Source organism: Staurois parvus, unplaced genomic scaffold (assembly GCF_062004578.1).
Source record: "Staurois parvus isolate SC_StPar_1 unplaced genomic scaffold, SC_StPar_1.0 ptg000006l, whole genome shotgun sequence".
NCBI classification, from domain to species: Eukaryota; Metazoa; Chordata; class Amphibia; order Anura; family Ranidae; genus Staurois; species Staurois parvus.
In genome coordinates, this window is record NW_028317802.1 from 11,313,957 (window position 1) to 11,332,520 (window position 18,564).

The 18,564-nt window shown below is 35.0% G+C and overlaps 1 protein-coding gene across 10 annotated transcripts in view; it reads right to left on the reverse strand.

Annotated features, from left to right (window-relative positions):
* Positions 1 to 18,564, reverse strand: part of LOC149474338 (protocadherin alpha-C2-like) — a 371,807-nt gene that overhangs the window by 281,516 nt on the left and 71,727 nt on the right. The window contains exon 1 of one of the 10 annotated variants that reach the window (XM_089659765.1): positions 14,591 to 17,072. The exons of 8 other annotated variants lie outside the window; for them this stretch is intronic. In XM_089659765.1, coding sequence (XP_089515891.1) covers positions 14,591 to 16,951 — 2,361 coding nt within the window. In that variant the 5' untranslated portion in view covers positions 16,952 to 17,072. Of the gene's footprint in view, positions 1 to 3,285; positions 5,768 to 14,590; positions 17,073 to 18,564 lie in introns of those variants that run through there. One more of the 10 variants, XM_089659741.1, reaches the window with a different exon arrangement.

Here is an 18,564-nt window from a genome sequence, read left to right on the forward strand (position 1 = left end):
GATCCCTAAACTTCACTAATTGTATGGTGATGTCCAAAGTATACAATGTGTTTCTAACTTCCCATGTGTGTTGAACATTCAAATTATGCTTCTTTTTTCCAATAAAATGCAATAAGGCATAAGTATGTCAACATTTTACCTGAAAATAAAAAAACATTGTTTTAAACACTAATTTGAGAGCTCACCAAACAATAAAATATATGCAAGTGCCAGCCAAAACATCAGGTCTAAAAAACCCATCTGCAATGCTATCCAGCATGTCAAAGAGGATCTTACCATTGAAATCTCTATTCTAATCAACAGTGTATTAAATCTTCCACACGACTTTGTGTGTGTGAACTTATACACATGTGCACAAAGATACATAAATAAACAATAACCTCTGCATACAATTCACTAAGACTTTTAAAAAAATTGTGTTTTTTGCAATCTCATTTAATGATTGCAGTGCACACTAAATGTGGTTAAAATGTTAAAAAATGTTACAATATTAACAGCACTTAGGTGTACACTGAAAAACCCAAGTTTTTATTTTATATATACCATGGTTAACTGGAGGTGAATTTGGTGCTGAAGAATACATTCCATAGCAAATTGAATTGTTCAGTAAATTTAGCATATGTGCACTGAAGCCTATGTGTGCCAGTGTCCATGTACACAATGGGTTCATAGTAAATATTACAAGGATACTATTTGGTTGTTTGTGCATGATTGATGCTTTTTTGTACATGCAGAGCTATTAGTAAATCAGCCCCCGTGCATCATAAATTAAACCTTGTAGTAAGACAATGAACCTGATTTACTTAAAGAGTCCAGCATGTAGAGCATCTTCAAGGTGAATTTTTGATTGCTAGTATGAATGAGGTTAATTAAAGATAAATTAATTTTGCATACAATAGCCATTTGGAAGTAAAATAAAAAAAAAAGCTGAATTTTTCCTTGAAGGTTCAATGATTGAAGTCAGTGTTACTTAATTCATTAAGTTAGCCAAAATACATAATTTATTTAGCTGAAACCTTTACTGCTTCCAAGGAAAAGTGTTAACTCCATCATGACTGAGGGTAAAACAAACCTGAAGGCCAAGACCCACTTTTGCAACTTTGACATGTGTTAGTAAAACTATACAAATTGTTGCAAATATATTATGTATCCAGGTGAATTGTACCTTGTTTTTTAACAGGACAAATTGGGCTTTCATTTGGTGGTAAATGTTAATGCATATCGCCTGATTTTGTTTTAATATCAAAGGAAAACAGGCCCAAAATAGTAAAAAAAAATCTGTTTCTCTTAAATTTAGTGTATATTTCTTGCTATTATCATAACTTGCCAAACACCAACCCAAAATAAATTCTCCTGCTCCAGATAATCACAGCGATGCTGAATATGTGTATGTTATTTGTTGTTTGTGCCTGTAGTAGGGTCCAGAAGTAGTGCACATTTTGCTTTTTTACCTAAAACATACTGACACTGATAATAATTTTTAAAATGCCATTTAAAAAAAAAATTCTACCAAAAATATGCTGACCCTGACTTTTCACCCTAACCTTTGACCCTGGTCTTGGTCTCTGACCCTTGCCTTGCCCTAATACTAACTCTGTCACTGACCAAATCAAACCTTGATATAGCTATTATTTTGTAAGTTATTTTTTTTGGACATACTTTTGCTTGTTTTTATCTTTCTCTCATGCAAGGAGAGAAAATACAATGCATCATCCTCTCCATTCAGAAGAGAATGAAAACACAGGGTGGGCTGCACAGTGATTAATCATTGTGATAGCCACTCAGAGGATAATATAGAAATTAGGTGACTGGGAACCAGAAGTCCCAGGTCCCAATCATTAGTACCAGACCTGGGGCTCTAGAGCCTGGTCTCTGTGCTAGGAGCGTGCTGTGCGGTGTGCTCCCAGCACAAACACAGGAACACATATATGAAGTGCCTAGGTTTAAATCCCACCTCCTGCATGCCGTATATATGTGTTACTGTTTGGTTTGGGTTTAAACTACAAATACGCAATATTACACATTGCTTGACTTCCTCATAACCAGAGAAAACCCAAGTTAACCAGACCAAACATAGAAGCATTAGAATGCATTGTTAACTTGAAAATATTTATATGATGACCTTACATACCTAGGTTTGCTACACTGTTTAAATTAAATTTAATTAATAATTAAATTCATGTTTAAATGTTATAAAATCTGACATTTTAAAACAGTGTATACAATATATTTTGGTTATGTTAAGCATAAAATGTTATGAGCTATTAATTATGTTTTTTGTTTTATTTTTTTTTACCTATTATATTGTACACTGACCTCACTACTTAATATGTGGTAAAGCAATCAGTAAAAAAAAAAAGTGTGCCACCCTTTCTTCCTTCTAATCATGGGGTAAACTTATGGCACCATCAGAGGGCAATAACCCTAGGAAAAAGAGAAAATACAGAATGACTACTGTAATTGCTATATAATTCCCAAATTAGATGACTTCCACTGTGTGATGAAAAGGGTTGTCTGAGTCTAGGTACTTTCAATTAGTAGCACAGATCTGATATACCAGAAATGAATTATATCTACATACAATGTCATACTATATACTGTATTTCTGAATTAAAATAGTGTGATAGGTTTGAATTTATGTTTTTAAAAAAAAAAACACTGAAACTTCTTAAAAAAAAAAAGATACTGTATATATAAAATTTTTATAATTACAAACAATAATGCATGTCTACTTCTCAATTCACCAAATAGTATACCTTAGCTTTGTAAGTTCTGGTCAAATTTACGAGTTTTGTTAACTGCATTAAACAAACATGCCACAAATTCAACCCTTATAAAATGTTCAAACAGTAGAAAAAAATATCTTTAACAACAATTTCATGGAATTTAATGGGTATTTATGCCAAGATTAGTAGTTTTCAATTGTTTACATTGATATTTGCCTTGTGACTGGAGGTATTTAAGATCTACTAGTTCTTCTATGAGCAGTAGTGAAACAAAAGTGTTTTTGTAGCATGTTGTCCTTTTTATGTTGCACCCTAGCAACTTAGGCCTCTGCAGAATTTATTTTAAAAAGTTAGGTTACCTAATTTAATGTTCACTATTACTGTCGTATTTGATGCTACCAGGATTTACAATATCTTTGCATTTTCTTTTTCTTGACGTTGTTACTGTAGCAGATTTCAGTGATTATGTATTTGATGCATCAAATTACCAAAAATAAATAGTAAAAAGTAATTTTGCTGCGTAAATGGTAAAAAGAGCAATATTTTTATTCAAACTTACCTGATATGATGCACTTAGCAGAGCCCCAGGTTGGTTTGCATGCTCTTCACTATTTGGCATTTGAGAGCTGTTTGGAGTGAAAACTATTAAGTCACTCTTTCGTTGTAATGAGTTTGAACATACTCTGTACTGAGTTTGTTGAGAGTATACCCAACTACCTCCAGTGTTTGAACAGATCTTGTAATTTTCCTTCAGGTCTTTCACTTCATCTCTGCATTTTTGCCATCTTAAAACAGTAAAGGCAATTAATGTAATGAGAAATACACTTGATATTACACAGATGGCAACAACTAAGTAGATATTTGCTTCAGTAAATTCTTCTGTAATTCCTTTGGATTCCTGATTATCATACAGAACTTCCTCGCCAGATTCCACCAAGGAGATGACAATTTCTGTTACTGCTGTCATGACTGGCTCTCCATGGTCTCGAACCACCACCATTATTCTATATTCTTCATTATCTGAATCTGTAAATGCCCGCTTTAATCCAATTTCTCCAGTTTGCTGAGATATAACAAATGGAGCTTTTCCTGAGTGATCCTTAAAATGATAAGACAACAGAGCATTGTATCCGGAATCAATATCTATTGCTCTTAATTTAGTAACTAACTGTCCAGGTTGAATTGTTTTTGGAGTTCTTATATTCAATGCAGGAAAAAGTGGCATGAAAGTGGGAGCATTGTCATTAATATCCTCAATAAAAACATTCAGGGTAAGGTTTGAGTTAAGCGGAGGTAGACCAGCGTCAGTCACTTTTATGTGACATTGGAAATAAGTCACTTGTTCATGGTCAAATGAAACTAAAGCAAATACTTTTCCATTCTCTGGATTGATAGAGATATAGGAAGATATGGGAATCCTATCAACAGTGCTGTCACCAATAGAATATGTGATGAAGGAATTCTGACCAATATCTGGGTCAGATGCTGAAGCTGTATATACATGAGAGCCTGGTGGATTGTTCTCTTTGATAAAGATTGTATCATAAGCTTTCTGAAATAATGGGGCATTGTCATTCACGTCACTTATATCAATTTTAAGAGTTTTTGAAACTAACAGCGGTGGTACGCCCTCATCTCTTGCTACTATTACAACTTCATACTTAGATGTTTTTTCCCGATTCAACTTCCCATTTACAGTTAAAGAAAAATCTCCTTGGAATGCTGGGTGTATTTTGAAGGGTGAAAAATCAGTGATGTTGCAACTCACTTTTCCATTTAATCCTGAATCTTGATCATGAATACTAATGATGGCCACAGTTGTTCCTTGTGGAGAGTCTTCAGGAACAGATACAGCAAGTGAAGTTACTGTCATCTCAGGAGGATTGTCATTGACATCTACAACAGTCACTAGAACTTTACAATGTCCAACCAACTGAACATCTCCATTATCCACAGCATCAATTTGTATTTCATACATCTGTGTCTCTTCAAAATCCACCTCTCCAATCACTCTTATTTCCCCAGTATTCTTGTCTAAACTAAAAACTTTGCTGATATCATCCTTTGCTGATTCACTAAATGTGTATAAAACATCACCATTTTTCCCCTGGTCTAAATCTATGGCTTTTACTTGTATTACTAATGATCCTTTGGGAGCATTCTCAATCACACTGGCTTGATAAAATGGATGATTAAATGCTGGAGCATTATCATTAACATCTTCCACTGTGATAATGATTTCAGATGCACCACTTAATCTTGGCTTACCCCCATCATAGGCTGTAAGTGTGAGATTGTGAACAGACTGCTTTTCTCTGTCTAGATATTTCTTTAACACAAGTTCTAATGATCTGATCTGATTCATGTATTTCTGGAAATCCAGTGCAAAATAATCACTGGCACTGAGCTCATAATTTGTAACAGCATTAGTTCCAAGATCTGAATCAACTGCTCCCTCTACATGGAAACGAGATCCCGCAGGCATTAATTCAGATATCACAAGGTTTCTCACAGAGGATGGAAATGCTGGTCTATTGTCATTTATATCTTCTATCTCTATAGCCACTCTATACATCTGTACAGGTTTATCCACTATAACCTGCAAAGGAATAATGCACAACTGTATGCCTGGACACAGCAGTTCCCTGTCTATTGTCTCTTTAACAAACAGAATTCCATTCTGCAGATTCACCTGGAAATATTCATTCTCATCTCTGGAGACAACACGTAACATTCTAGAATTAATCTCACCTAAATCCAGTCCCAGATCCTGTGCAATTCTTCCAACAAAGGTGCCGTGTTTGGATTCTTCTGGGATGATATAATGCAGCTGACACAGAACCACATCCCAAGACATTTGAAGCAACAAAAAATGGACCAAGCTGCCTTTTCCTTGATAATGCAGGTTTGTGTAAGACATATCTTAGGATCACTGAAGCTGAAGGTGGTAATTTTCCCAGTAAGGATGACATTAAAATTTACGGAAGAACCACAGCAGAGAATAAAAAATCCAGCATGGCCGACGTTGTTGCACTAGGATATGCAGCATCAGAAACAGAGAAACATATTCAGGTCTCACCTTCCTGCTATAAGTTGGTGGAGAGTGACATCTAGTGCCTAATATTTAAGTTGCATCTTGTGTGATCAATTAGTAAGTTTCTTTTCTAAATCATTAGCATGATCTAATTTGTTTGACATGTTTAGAACACAATATAAAATGTTGCTTTTAATATTGCATATTTTTTTTAATCATTTTTGTTGAAATGCCAAAGACTGTTAATTGTAATATGATCGTTTGTTTAGATTTTATTATAACATATTTAATGTATCCCTTTTTTCATTCAGAATTTTTTATAGAGCTAATGTACAATGGCTATCTTTCTCTGCATATATTGCACCATTGATTTTAAAACAAAGTAAACCGTAAAAGTCATTCTATCCTTTAGAAAGTTTTGCATGTTTTGTATTGAAAAAAATGCTTTGAATATCTATATATAATATATTTTATACACATTTCTTAATGTGTATTGTGCAATACATTTTGCAATAAAATACAATTATAAATCACAAAAAATATATCATTTAAAAAATACCTATTTCTTATCAAAGCATGTCATATAATACTATTACCAAATGTGAGCGGACATGTATATTTTTAATTTGTTGTGTACAGTGTAAAAAAAAGTTAAGTTTGAAATACTAAAAGAACTCAAACTGGCAGCAGTTATAGCAGTGACAATACATTAAATTATGTTATAATATTCTAAATAAATATTATCTTGTAGCAATGAATTTAAAATAAAAAAATAATATAATATAACATGATTTGTCAGACCTAATACATATATATGTGTATCTAAAATGTCAGTAAACCTTATAAAACATACTTGTTCTGTTTGTTGACTCACCAAGTAGTTAAGCAAAAAATAATCATGACTGCTCCAGGAATGAATCTTAAAAAACAAGTCAAAAGTCTCACCTCCCATATTTCTAGCCAGACATAGCAAATCAAAATATCTAGCTGTATGATTCCAAAAGTATGTAGCAACATCTGTTTCAACTAAAATGTATCCTGCACTAAATGAGATTTAAAAAGAAATTTAAAATGTGTTACCTCCTACATTAAAGACAATTAGAGGTTAATTTTTAATCAATAAACCTACTTGTATACTTGCGTACTATTCCACCCATCTACATGTCTCTTTTAAAAACAGAATGAAAAAAGTTAGCAACAGGTTCAGCATTAGTTAGTTTATATAAAATATATTTTATTATTTATGCATTGAATATGATTTTCCATTCAACAAACAAATTAGATGCTTTCCCATGGATGTAGTTGTAGTTGTAGCTCAGCACACAACAGATCTCTTAAAAAAAGTTTAATACCACCAAAAACTAAAGTTACATCCATGTTTTTGGGATATCTACTATATTTGGGAACATACATTTAAATTATATGTGCTATATAGATATATAACATAAGAATTTGTAATACACACCAAATTGGAACTCCGTATTTTGACCACCATTTGATACTTCCAATGGCAGGATATTAAGTGCCAGTACCAGATATAGATATAAAAAAGAGAAAGTGCGGGACTTTCTTCACTCTCTATATGCACTCATACTATCAGCCTTGTGTTCCAGGCCCTAGGATGTCAAAAGAAGATGCTGAAGGGATCAACTCGAATTTAAGCTTTTTTCATTAGATAGTTGTGATTTTAGGACAGGAATGTTATATAGCTTAGTGGATAGGACACAAAATAGCAATGATTGGTTGACCAGAAATAAATGCATAGAGGCAGTGCCCCATATACAGTAAGCTGTAAACTGCAAACAAATACCAGATTTCTAAAAAAGTAGAAAGTCTGTTAAATCAAATCTTAATGTAATCCTTACTCTGCATTACGTTTCAATGCATGAATATAAAAAAAAATGTAATCTAGTAAGCACAAAACGTAGCCACAGCTAGGGAAGATTTACATACATTCTTTGGTTGAAAGTGTTATGATCAAAATGAGAGCTTGAGTTTGTAAACGTGTCAATCTTACAAACAGTATACACAGTAAGGGGTTCTTTTTAAAACAGTAGTTTTATAATTAATGCAAGGTATGGTTTTATTAGCTCCCCTTGTTGTATTGGTTTTGGATTTTTAATAAACATGATTTCAATATCTAAAATCATAACTACTGCTTTTATGACCTATAAAGAGTTCAAATCATTTTAATAAATATATACTGTTACCAGAATATAATCAATTATAACAGAGAGTGACTGTGATGATATCAAGAAGATAGTATTTTTATAGGCTTCATTATGGCTAATTTGATAAAAAATAATTAGCAGTCACAGGTTATACATCAAATTAAGAAAATACATTTTCAGTTATTATTTTATAATTTCATTATTATAATGGTGAAAAAAGAATTATTGTCATAGATGACAACATTCTATCTAAAATAATGCTTTTTAATTTCATTATGTGCATAAAGTCAAAGGAAACTAAAAACACTTTGGTGGCTGATTTGCTAAAGGAAAATAGGCGGTGAAGTTTCATTTTCCAAAAAATACCCATTCATGTGCAAGGAAAATATAAAAACAGCATTTTTGATTGCACATGATTGGCTTATGAAGTCAGGAGATCTTCTCATTCACTAATATCTGATGCTATTTTTTTATATACAGTACAACTTTACTTGCAAAGTGAACAGCCTATTTGCCTTTAATAAATCAATACCCTATACTCAATTGCTGTTTCTGTTTTTCTTGCCAATCACTTCACATATAAATAATTTCACAGGTAAACTATGTTCAAAGATATACTGCTGATACTGTATATAAAACTAATGTATACATGGAGTAATCATGGCCAGACTTTTATTCTCAAGCTTAATATATATATATATATATATATATATATATATATATATATATATATATGTATATACACACATTAGTTCTTACCCTCAGAAGCACTTTATAGTCTCTTTCACATTGATATAAAAAATAAAATATGACCAGCCTGAGTGAATGTATATCTTTGTACATTACAAGTGCAAAACCACAGTTTTAAAACACCATGATTTCCATGTTGCTGCCTAAAGCTAATGCACTTTGTCATTTTAAAAAATTCTAATATTTGGGTTATTAAGTTTAAATCTGTAACATAGCAAAACTGAACCTTTGAAATACTTTGACATTTATAGTTTAATATTTGTTAATATATTGTAAGAATTTCTCAAAAGATATATTTAGATTTGGTTAGTCACTGCAAGAAAAATACGTTTTTATTTGTTTCTAATTGGTTACAATTAATCGATGTAGACAGAACAGATATACTACCCTTGATTCACAGATATATTGACCTAATAAATTTACACAATTGTAAATTTTGATTTTTAAAATGTTAAAAATGTTAAAATATTAACACTTAGGTGTACACTCAAAAACCCAAGTTTTTTTTTTATACATACCATGGTTAACTGGTGGTGAATTTGGTGCTGAAGAATACATTCCATAGCAAATTTAATTTTTCAGTAAATTCACCGTATGTTCACTGAAGCCTACAGTTTCAGGAAAAAGTATGTGAACCCCTTGGGATTACGTGGGGTTTTGCATGAATTGGGCATAAAATGTGCTCTGAACGTCATCTAAGTCACAACAATAGAAGAACACAGTCTGCTGAACATAATACTACACAAACATTAGATGTTGCCATGGTTTAATTGCACATAACATGTAAACATTCACAGTGCAGGGAGGAAAAAGTATGTGAGGCCCTAGCTTAATGACTTCTCCCAGAGCTAATTGGAGCCAGGAGTGAGCCAACCTTGACTCCAATCAGTGTGATGATATTGGATGTGTTGCTGACAGCTGTCCTGCCCTTAAAAAACACACACCTGTTTTGGGTTTACTGGTTTCAAGAAGCACTGTCTGATGTGAACCATGCCTCGCAGAAAAGAGCTCTCAGAAGACCTACGATCAAGAATTGTTGACTTGCAAAAATCTGGAAAGGGTTACAAAAGTATCTCCAAAAGCCTTGATGTTCATGTGTCCACGGTAAGACAGACTGTCTACAAATGGAGAAAGTTTAGCACTGTTGCTACTCTCCCTAGGCGTGGTCATCCTGTAAAAAGGACTGCAAGAGCACAGCGCAGAATGCTGCATGAGGTAAAGAAGAATCCCAGAGTGTCAGCTAAAGACCTACAGAAATCTCTGGCACATGCTAACATTTTTATTGACACATCTACAATAGGAAAAACATTAAACAAGAATGGAGTACATGGGAGGACACCACGGAGGAAGCCATTGCTGTCCACAAAGAATATTGCAGCACGTTTGAAGTTTGCAAAAGAGCACCTGGATGTTCCACAGCACTACTGGCAAAATATACTGTGGACAGATGAAACCAAGATTGAGTTGTTTGGGAAGAACACAAAACACTATGTGTGGAGAAAAAAAGGCACAGCACACCAACATCAAAACCTCATCCCCACTGTAAAACATGGCGGAGGGAGCATCATGTTTTGAGCTGCTTTGCTGCCTCAGGGCCTGGACGAATTGTTGTCACTGATGGGAAAATGAATTCCAGATTTTATCAAGACATTTTGCAGGAAAACGTATGACCATCTGTCCGCCAACTAAAGCTCCGCAGAGGATGGGTGATGCAACAGGACAATAACCCAAAGCATACAACAAAACAATGGCTGCAACAGCACAGAATATGCCTTCTGGAGTGGCCCAGTCAGAGTCCTGACCTCAACCCGAATGAAATGCTGTGGCATGACCTTAAGAGAGCGATTCACACCAGACATCCTAAGAATATTGCTACACTGAAACAGTTTTGTGAAGAGGAGTGGTCCAAAATTACTCCAGATTGTTGTGCAGGTCTGATCTGCAACTACAAGAAATGTTTGGTTGAGGTTATTGCTGCCAAAGGAGGGTCAACCAGTTATTAAGTCCAAAGGTTCACATACTTTTTCCTCCCTGCACTGTGAATGTTTACATGTTATGTGCAATTAAACCATGGCAACATCTAATGTTTGTGTAGTATTATGTTCAGCAGACTGTGTTCTTCTATTGTTGTGACTTAGATGACGTTCAGAGCACATTTTATGCCCAGTTCATGCAAAACTCCACGTAATTCCAAAGGGTTCACATACTTTTTCTTGCAACTGTATGTGTGCCAGTGTCCATGTACACAATGGGTTCATAGGAAATATTACAAGGATACTATTTGGTTGTTTGTGGATAATTGATGCTTTTTTGTACATGCAGAGCTATTAGTAAATCAGGCCCTGTGCATCATAAATTAAACCTTGTAGTAAGACAATGAACCTGATTTACTTAAAGAGTCCAGCATGTAGAGCATCTTCAAGGTGAATTTTTGATTGCTAGCACGAATGAGGTCAATTAAAGATAAATTAATTTTGCATAGAATAGCCATTTGTAAATAAAATGAAAAAAAAAAGATGAACTTTTCCTTGGAGGTTCAATGATTGAAGTCAGCACAGTGTTACTTTATTCACTAAGTTAGCAGAAATACACCATTTATTTAGCTGAAATCTTTACTGCTTCCAATGAAAAGTGTTAACTCCTTCATGACCGAGGGTAAAACAAACTTGATGGCCGAGACCCACTTTTGCAACTTTGACATGTGTTAGTAAAACTAAACAAATGATTGCAAATACATTGTGTATCCAGGTGAATTATACCTTATTTTTTTAACAGGACAAATTGGGCTTTCATTTGGTGGTAAATGTTAATGCTTATCGCCTGATTTGTTTTTATTATCAAAGGAAAACTGGCCCAAAATAGTTTAAAAAATCTATTTCTCTTAAATTTAGTGTCTATTTCTTGCTATTATCATAAATTGCCAAACAACAACCCAACATAAATTCTCCTGCTCCAGATAATAACAGCAATGCTGAATATATGTATGTTATTTGTTGTTTGTGCCTGTAGTAGGGCCCAGAAGTAGTGCACATTTTGCTTTTTTACCTAAAACATACTGACACTGATAATAATTTTTAAATTGCAGTTTTTTTTAAAAAATTCTACCAAAAATATGCTGACCCTGACTTTTCACCTTAACCTTTGACCCTGGCCTTGATCTCTGACCCTTGCCTTGACCTTAACACTAACTCTGACACTGATCAAATCAAACCTTGATCTAGCTATTATTTTGTAAGTTATTGTTTTTGGACATACTTTTGTTTGTTTATATCTTTCTCTCCTGCAAGGAGAGAAAATACAATGCATCATCCTTTCCATTCAGAAGAGAATGAAAACACAGGGTGGGCTGCACCGTGATTAATCCTGGGGCTCTAGAGCATGGTCACATACATGCAGTGCCCAGGTTTAAAGCCCACCTCCTGCATGCCGTATATATGTGTTACTGTTTGGTTTGGGTTTAAACTACAAATACGCAATATTAGATATTGCTTGACTTCCTCATAACCAGCGATAACCCAAGTTATTCAGCCCAAACATAGAAGCATTAGAATGCATTGTTAACTAGTTGCCGACCGCAGATAGCCGAATGATGGCTGCACTGCGGCCAGCCAGTTCTGGGTGGACGTCATATGACGTCCTCCCAGAACGCGCTCTCCTGCATGCCCCAGGGGGCACGCACCCGGCGATCTCCGTGATCGCTGTGTCCTACGGACACAGCTGATCACGTGATGTGGTAAAAGGCCAATCACAGCGGCCTTTTACCACGTGATCAGCGGTGTCCAATGACACGCTGATCACAGGGAAATGCAAGTGCCGGTTCTCGGCTGCACTTTCCTCACGCTGTCAGATCGTGAGGAAAGTGCTGCCGAGAACCGGCAGTTGTCAGAGCGAGGATCGGCACCGATCATCAGGGCACTGATGATCAGTGCCCTGATGATCGGTGCCCAGAAGTGCCACCCGCAAGTTCCGCCCACCTGTGCCGAGCATTGTGCCCACTAGCTCCGCCCACCTGTGCCCAGCAGATCACCCACCTGTGCCTAGAAGTGCACCCACCTGTGCCAGTCTGCAGTGTCACACACCTGTGCCCAGAAGTGCCACCTACCTGTGCCCAGCAGTGCCACCCACCTGTGCCCACCCACCTGTGCCCACCAGTGCCACCCACCTGTGCCCACCCACCAGTGCTGCCCACCAGTGCCCACCCCCCAGTGCAGCCCAGCAGTGCTGCCAGTCAGTGCCCAGCAGTTGTGCCAGTCAGTGCCACCAGTCAGTGCCCAGCAGTGATGCCAGTCAGTGCCGTCTATCAGTACCCATCATCAGTTTCACCTATCAGTGCTGCCTATCAGTGCTGCATATTAGTGCCGCCTATCCGTGCCACCTCATTAGTGCTGTCTATCAGTGCCGCCTATCCGTGCCACCTCATTAGTACTGCCTATCAGTGCCCATCAGTGCTGCCTCATCAACGCACATCAGTGAAGGAGAAAAATTACCTGTTTGAAAAATTTTATAATAGAAACAAAGAAACATTTTTTTTTTCAAATTTTTTGCACTTTTTTTATTTATAGCGCAAAAAGTAAAGCACCCAGTGGTGATTAAATACCACCAAAAGAAAGCTCTGTTTGTGAGAAAAAAATGATCAAAATTTCATATGGGTACAATGTTGCATGACTGCGCAATTGTCAATCAAAGTGCGGCAGTGCTGAAAGCTGAAAATTGGCCTGGTAAATAAGGGGGTATAAGTGCCTGGTTAGGTGGCTAACTTGAAAATATTTCTATGATGACCTTGCCTACCTAGGTTTGCTACACTGTTTAACTGTTATAAAAGCTGACAATTTAAAACAGTGTATAAAATATATTTTGGTTTATGTTAAGCATATGTCAAGAGCTATTAATGATGTTTTTTGTTTTATTTTTTTTTTACCTATTATATTGTACACTGACCTCACTACTTAATATGTGCTAAAGCAATCAGTAAAAAAAAAAAAGTGTGCCACCCTTTCTTCCTTCTAATCATGGGGTATACTTATGGAACCATCAGAGGGCAATAACCCTAGGAAAAAGAGAAAATACAGAATGACTACTGTAATTGCTATATAATTCCCAAATTAGTTGACTTCCACTGTGTGATGAAAAGGATTGTTTGAGTCTAGGTACTTTCAATTAGTAGCCCAGATCTGATATACCAGAAATTAATTATATCTACATACAATGTCATACTTTATACTGTATTTCTGAATTAAAATAGCGTGATAGGTTTTGAATTTATGATTTTCACAAAAAAAAAACACTGAAACTTCTTCAAAAAGAAGATACTGTATATATTAAATTGTTATAATTACAAACAATAATGCATGTCTACTTTTCAATTCACCAAATAGTATACCTTAGCTTTGTAAGTTCTGGTCAAATTTACAAGTTTTGTTAACTGCATTAAACAAACATGCAACAAATTCAACCCTTATAAAATGTTCAAACAGTAGAAAGAAATATCTTTAACAACAATTTCATGGAATTTAATGGGTATCTATGCCAAGATTAGTAGTTTTCAATTGTTTACATTGATATTTGCCTTGTGACTGGAGGTATTTAAGATCTACTAGTTCTTCTATGAGCAGTGGTGAAACAAAAGTGTTCTTGTAGCATGTTGTCCTTTTTATGTTGCACCCTAGACACCTAGGCCTCTGCAGTATTTATTTTAAAAAGTTAGGTTACCTAATTTAAAGTTCACTATTACTGTCGTATTTGATGCTACTAGGATTTACAATATCTTTGCATTTTCTTTTTCGTGACATTGTTACTGTAGCAGATTTCAGTAATTATGAATTTGATGCATCAAATTACCAAAAATAAATAGTAAATAGTAATTTTGCTGTGTAAATGGTAAAAAGAGCAATATTTTTATTCAAACTTACCTGATATGATGCACTTAGCAGAGCCCCGGGTTGGTTTGCATGCTCTTCATTGTTTGGCATTTGAGAGCTGTTTGGAGTGAAAACTATTAAGTCACTCTTTCGTTGTAATGAGTTTGAACATACTCTGTACTGAGTTTGTTGAGAGTATACCCAACTACCTCCAGTGTTTGAACAGATCCTGTAATTTTCCTTCAGGTCTTTCACTTCATCCCTGCATTTTTGCCATCTTAAAACAGTAAAGGCAATTAGTGTAATGAGAAATACACTTGATATTACACAGATGGCAACAACTAAGTAGATATTTGCTTCAGTAAATTCTTCCGTAATTCCTTTGGATTCCTGATTATCATACAGAATTTCCTCTCCAGATTCCACCAAAGAGATGACAATTTCTGTTACTGCTGTCATGACTGGCTCTCCATGGTCTCGAACCACCACCATTATTCTGTATTCTTCATTATCTGACTCTGTAAATGCCCGCTTTAATCCAATTTCTCCTGTTTGCTGAGATATAACAAATGGAGCTTTTCCTGAGTGATCCTTAAAATGATAAGACAACAGAGCATTGTATCCGGAATCAATATCTATTGCTCTTAATTTAGTAACTAACTGTCCAGGTTGAATTGTTTTTGGAGTTCTTATATTCAATGCAGGAAAAAGTGGCATGAAAGTGGGAGCATTGTCATTGATATCCTCAATAAAAATATTCAGGGTAAGGTTTGAGTTAAGCGGAGGTAGACCAGCGTCAGTCACTTTTATGTGACATTGGAAATAAGTCACTTGTTCATGGTCAAATGAAACTAAAGCAAATACTTTTCCATTCTCTGGATTGATAGAGACATAGGAAGATATGGGAATCCCATCAACAGTGCTGTCACCAATAGAATATGTGATGAAGGAATTCTGACCAATATCTGGGTCAGATGCTGAAGCTGTATATACATGAGAACCTGGTGGATTGTTCTCTTTGATAAAGATTGTATCATAAGCTTTCTGAAATAATGGGGCATTGTCATTCACGTCACTTATATCAATTTTAAGAGTTTTTGAAACTAATAGCGGTGGCACACCCTCATCTCTTGCTACTATTACAACTTCATACTTAGATGTTTTTTCCCGATCCAACTTCCCATTTACAGTTAAAGAAAAATCTCCTTGGAATGCTGGGTGTATTTTGAAGGGTGAAAAATCAGTGATGTTGCAACTCACTTTTCCATTTAATCCTGAATCTTGATCATGGATACTTATGATGGCCACAGTTGTTCCTTGTGGAGAGTCTTCAGGAACAGATACAGCAAGTGAAGTTACTGTCATCTCAGGAGGATTGTCATTGACATCTACAACAGTCACTAGAACTTTACAATGTCCAACCAACTGAACATCTCCATTATCCACAGCATCAATTTGTATTTCATACATCTGTGTCTCTTCAAAATCCACCTCTCCAAACACTCTTATTTCCCCAGTATTCTTGTCTAAACTAAAAACTTTGCTGATATCATCCTTTGCTGATTCACTAAATGTGTATGAAACATCACCATTTTTCCCCTGGTCTAAATCTATGGCTTTTACTTTTATTACTAATGACCCTTTGGGAGCATTTTCAATTACACTTGTTTGATAAAATGGCTGGTTAAATGTTGGAGCATTGTCATTAAGATCTTCCACTGTGATAACAATTTCAGATGTACCACTTAATCTTGGCTTACCACCATCATAGGCTGTAAGTGTGAGATTGTGAACAGATTGCTTTTCTCTGTCTAGAGATTTCTTTAATACAAGTTCTAATGATCTAATTTGATTCATGTATTTTTGGAAATCTAGTGCAAAATAATCACTGGCACTGAGCTCATAATTTGTAACAGCATTAGTTCCAAGATCTGAATCAACTGCTCCCTCTACATGGAAACGAGCTCCTGCAGGCATTACTTCAGATATCACAAGGTTTCTCACAGAGGATGGAAATGCTGGTCTATTATCATTTATATCTTCTATCTCTATAGCCACTCTATACATCTGTACAGGTTTATCCACTATAACCTGCAAAGGAATAATGCACAACTGTATGCCTGGACACAGCAGTTCCCTGTCTATTGTCTCTTTAACAAACAGAATTCCATTCTGCAGATTCACCTGGAAATATTCATTCTCATCTCTGGAGACAACACGTAACATTCTAGAATTAATCTCACCTAAATCCAGTCCCAGATCCTGTGCAATTCTTCCAACAAAGGTGCCGTGTTTGGATTCTTCTGGGATGATATAATGCAGCTGACACAGAACCACATCCCAAGACATTTGAAGCAACAAAAAATGGACCAAGCTGCCTTTTCCTTGATAATGCAGGTTTGTGTAAGACATATCTTAGGATCACTGAAGCTGAAGGTGGTAATTTTCCCAGTAAGGATGACATTAAAATTTACGGAAGAACCACAGCAGAGAATAAAAAATCCAGCATGGCCGACGTTGTTGCACTAGGATATGCAGCATCAGAAACAGAGAAACATATTCAGGTCTCACCTTCCTGCTATAAGTTGGTGGAGAGTGACATCTAGTGCCTAATATTTAAGTTGCATCTTGTGTGATCAATTAGTAAGTTTTTTTCTAAATCATTAGCATGCTCTAATTTGTTTGACATGTTTAGAACACAATACAAAATGTTGCTTTTAATATTGCATATTTTGTTTAATCATTTTTGTTGAAATGCCAAAGACTGTTAATTGTAATATGATCGTTTGTTTAGATTTTATTATAAAATATTTAATGTATCTCTTTTTTTCATTCAGAAATTTTTATAGAGCTAATGTACAATGGCTATCTTTCTCTGCATATATTGCACCATTGATTTTAAAACAAAGTAAACCGTAAAAGTCATTCTTTTCTTTAGAAAGTTTTGCATGTTTTCTATTGAAAAAATGCTTTGAATATTTATATATAATATATTTTATACACATTTCTTAACATGTATTGTGCAATACATTTTGCAATAATATACAATTATATATCACAAAAAATATATAATTTAAAAATACCTATTTCTTATCAATGCATGTCATATAATACTATTACAGTGTAAACAAAAGTTAAGTTTGAAATACTAAAAGAACTCAAACTGGCAGCAGTAATAGCAGTGACAATACATTAAATTATGTTATAATATTCTAAATAAATATTATCTTCTAGCAACTAATTTAAAATAAAAAAATATAATATAATATAACGTGATTGGTCAGACCTAATACATATATACGTGTATCTAAAATGTCAGTAAACTTTGTAAAACATACTTGTTCTGTTTGTTGACTCACCAAGTAGTTAAGCAAAAAATAATCATAACTGCTCCAGGAATGAATCTTCAAAAACAAATCAAAAGTCTCACCTCCCATATTTATAGCCAGACATAGCAAATCAAAATATCTAGCTGTATGATTCCAAAAGTATGTAGCAATATCTGTTTCAACTAAAGTGTATCCTACACTAAATGAGATTTATAAATGATACCTGCTATTTAGATATTTAACATCAAAATTTGTAATGCAGGCCCAAATTGGAACTCTGTATTTTGAGCACCATTTGATACTTCCAATGGCAGGATATTAAGTGCCAATACTAGAAAAGATATAAAAAGGAGAAAGTGTGGGGCTTTCTTCACTCTCTACATGCACTTATACTATCAGACTTGTGTTCCAGGCCCTAGGATGTGAAAAGAAGATGCTGAAGGAATCAACTCAAATTTAAGCTTTTTGCAATAGATAGTTGTGATTTTAGGACAGGAATGTTATATAGCTTAGAGGATAGGACACAAAATAGCAATGATTGGTTGACCAAAAACTACATAGAGGCAAAATCTGTTAAATCAAAGCTTAATGTGATCCTTACTCTGCATTAAATTTCAATGCCTGAATATAAAAATTTTTAAATCTAGTAAACACAAAACGTAGCCACAGCTAGGGAAGATTTACATACATTCTTTG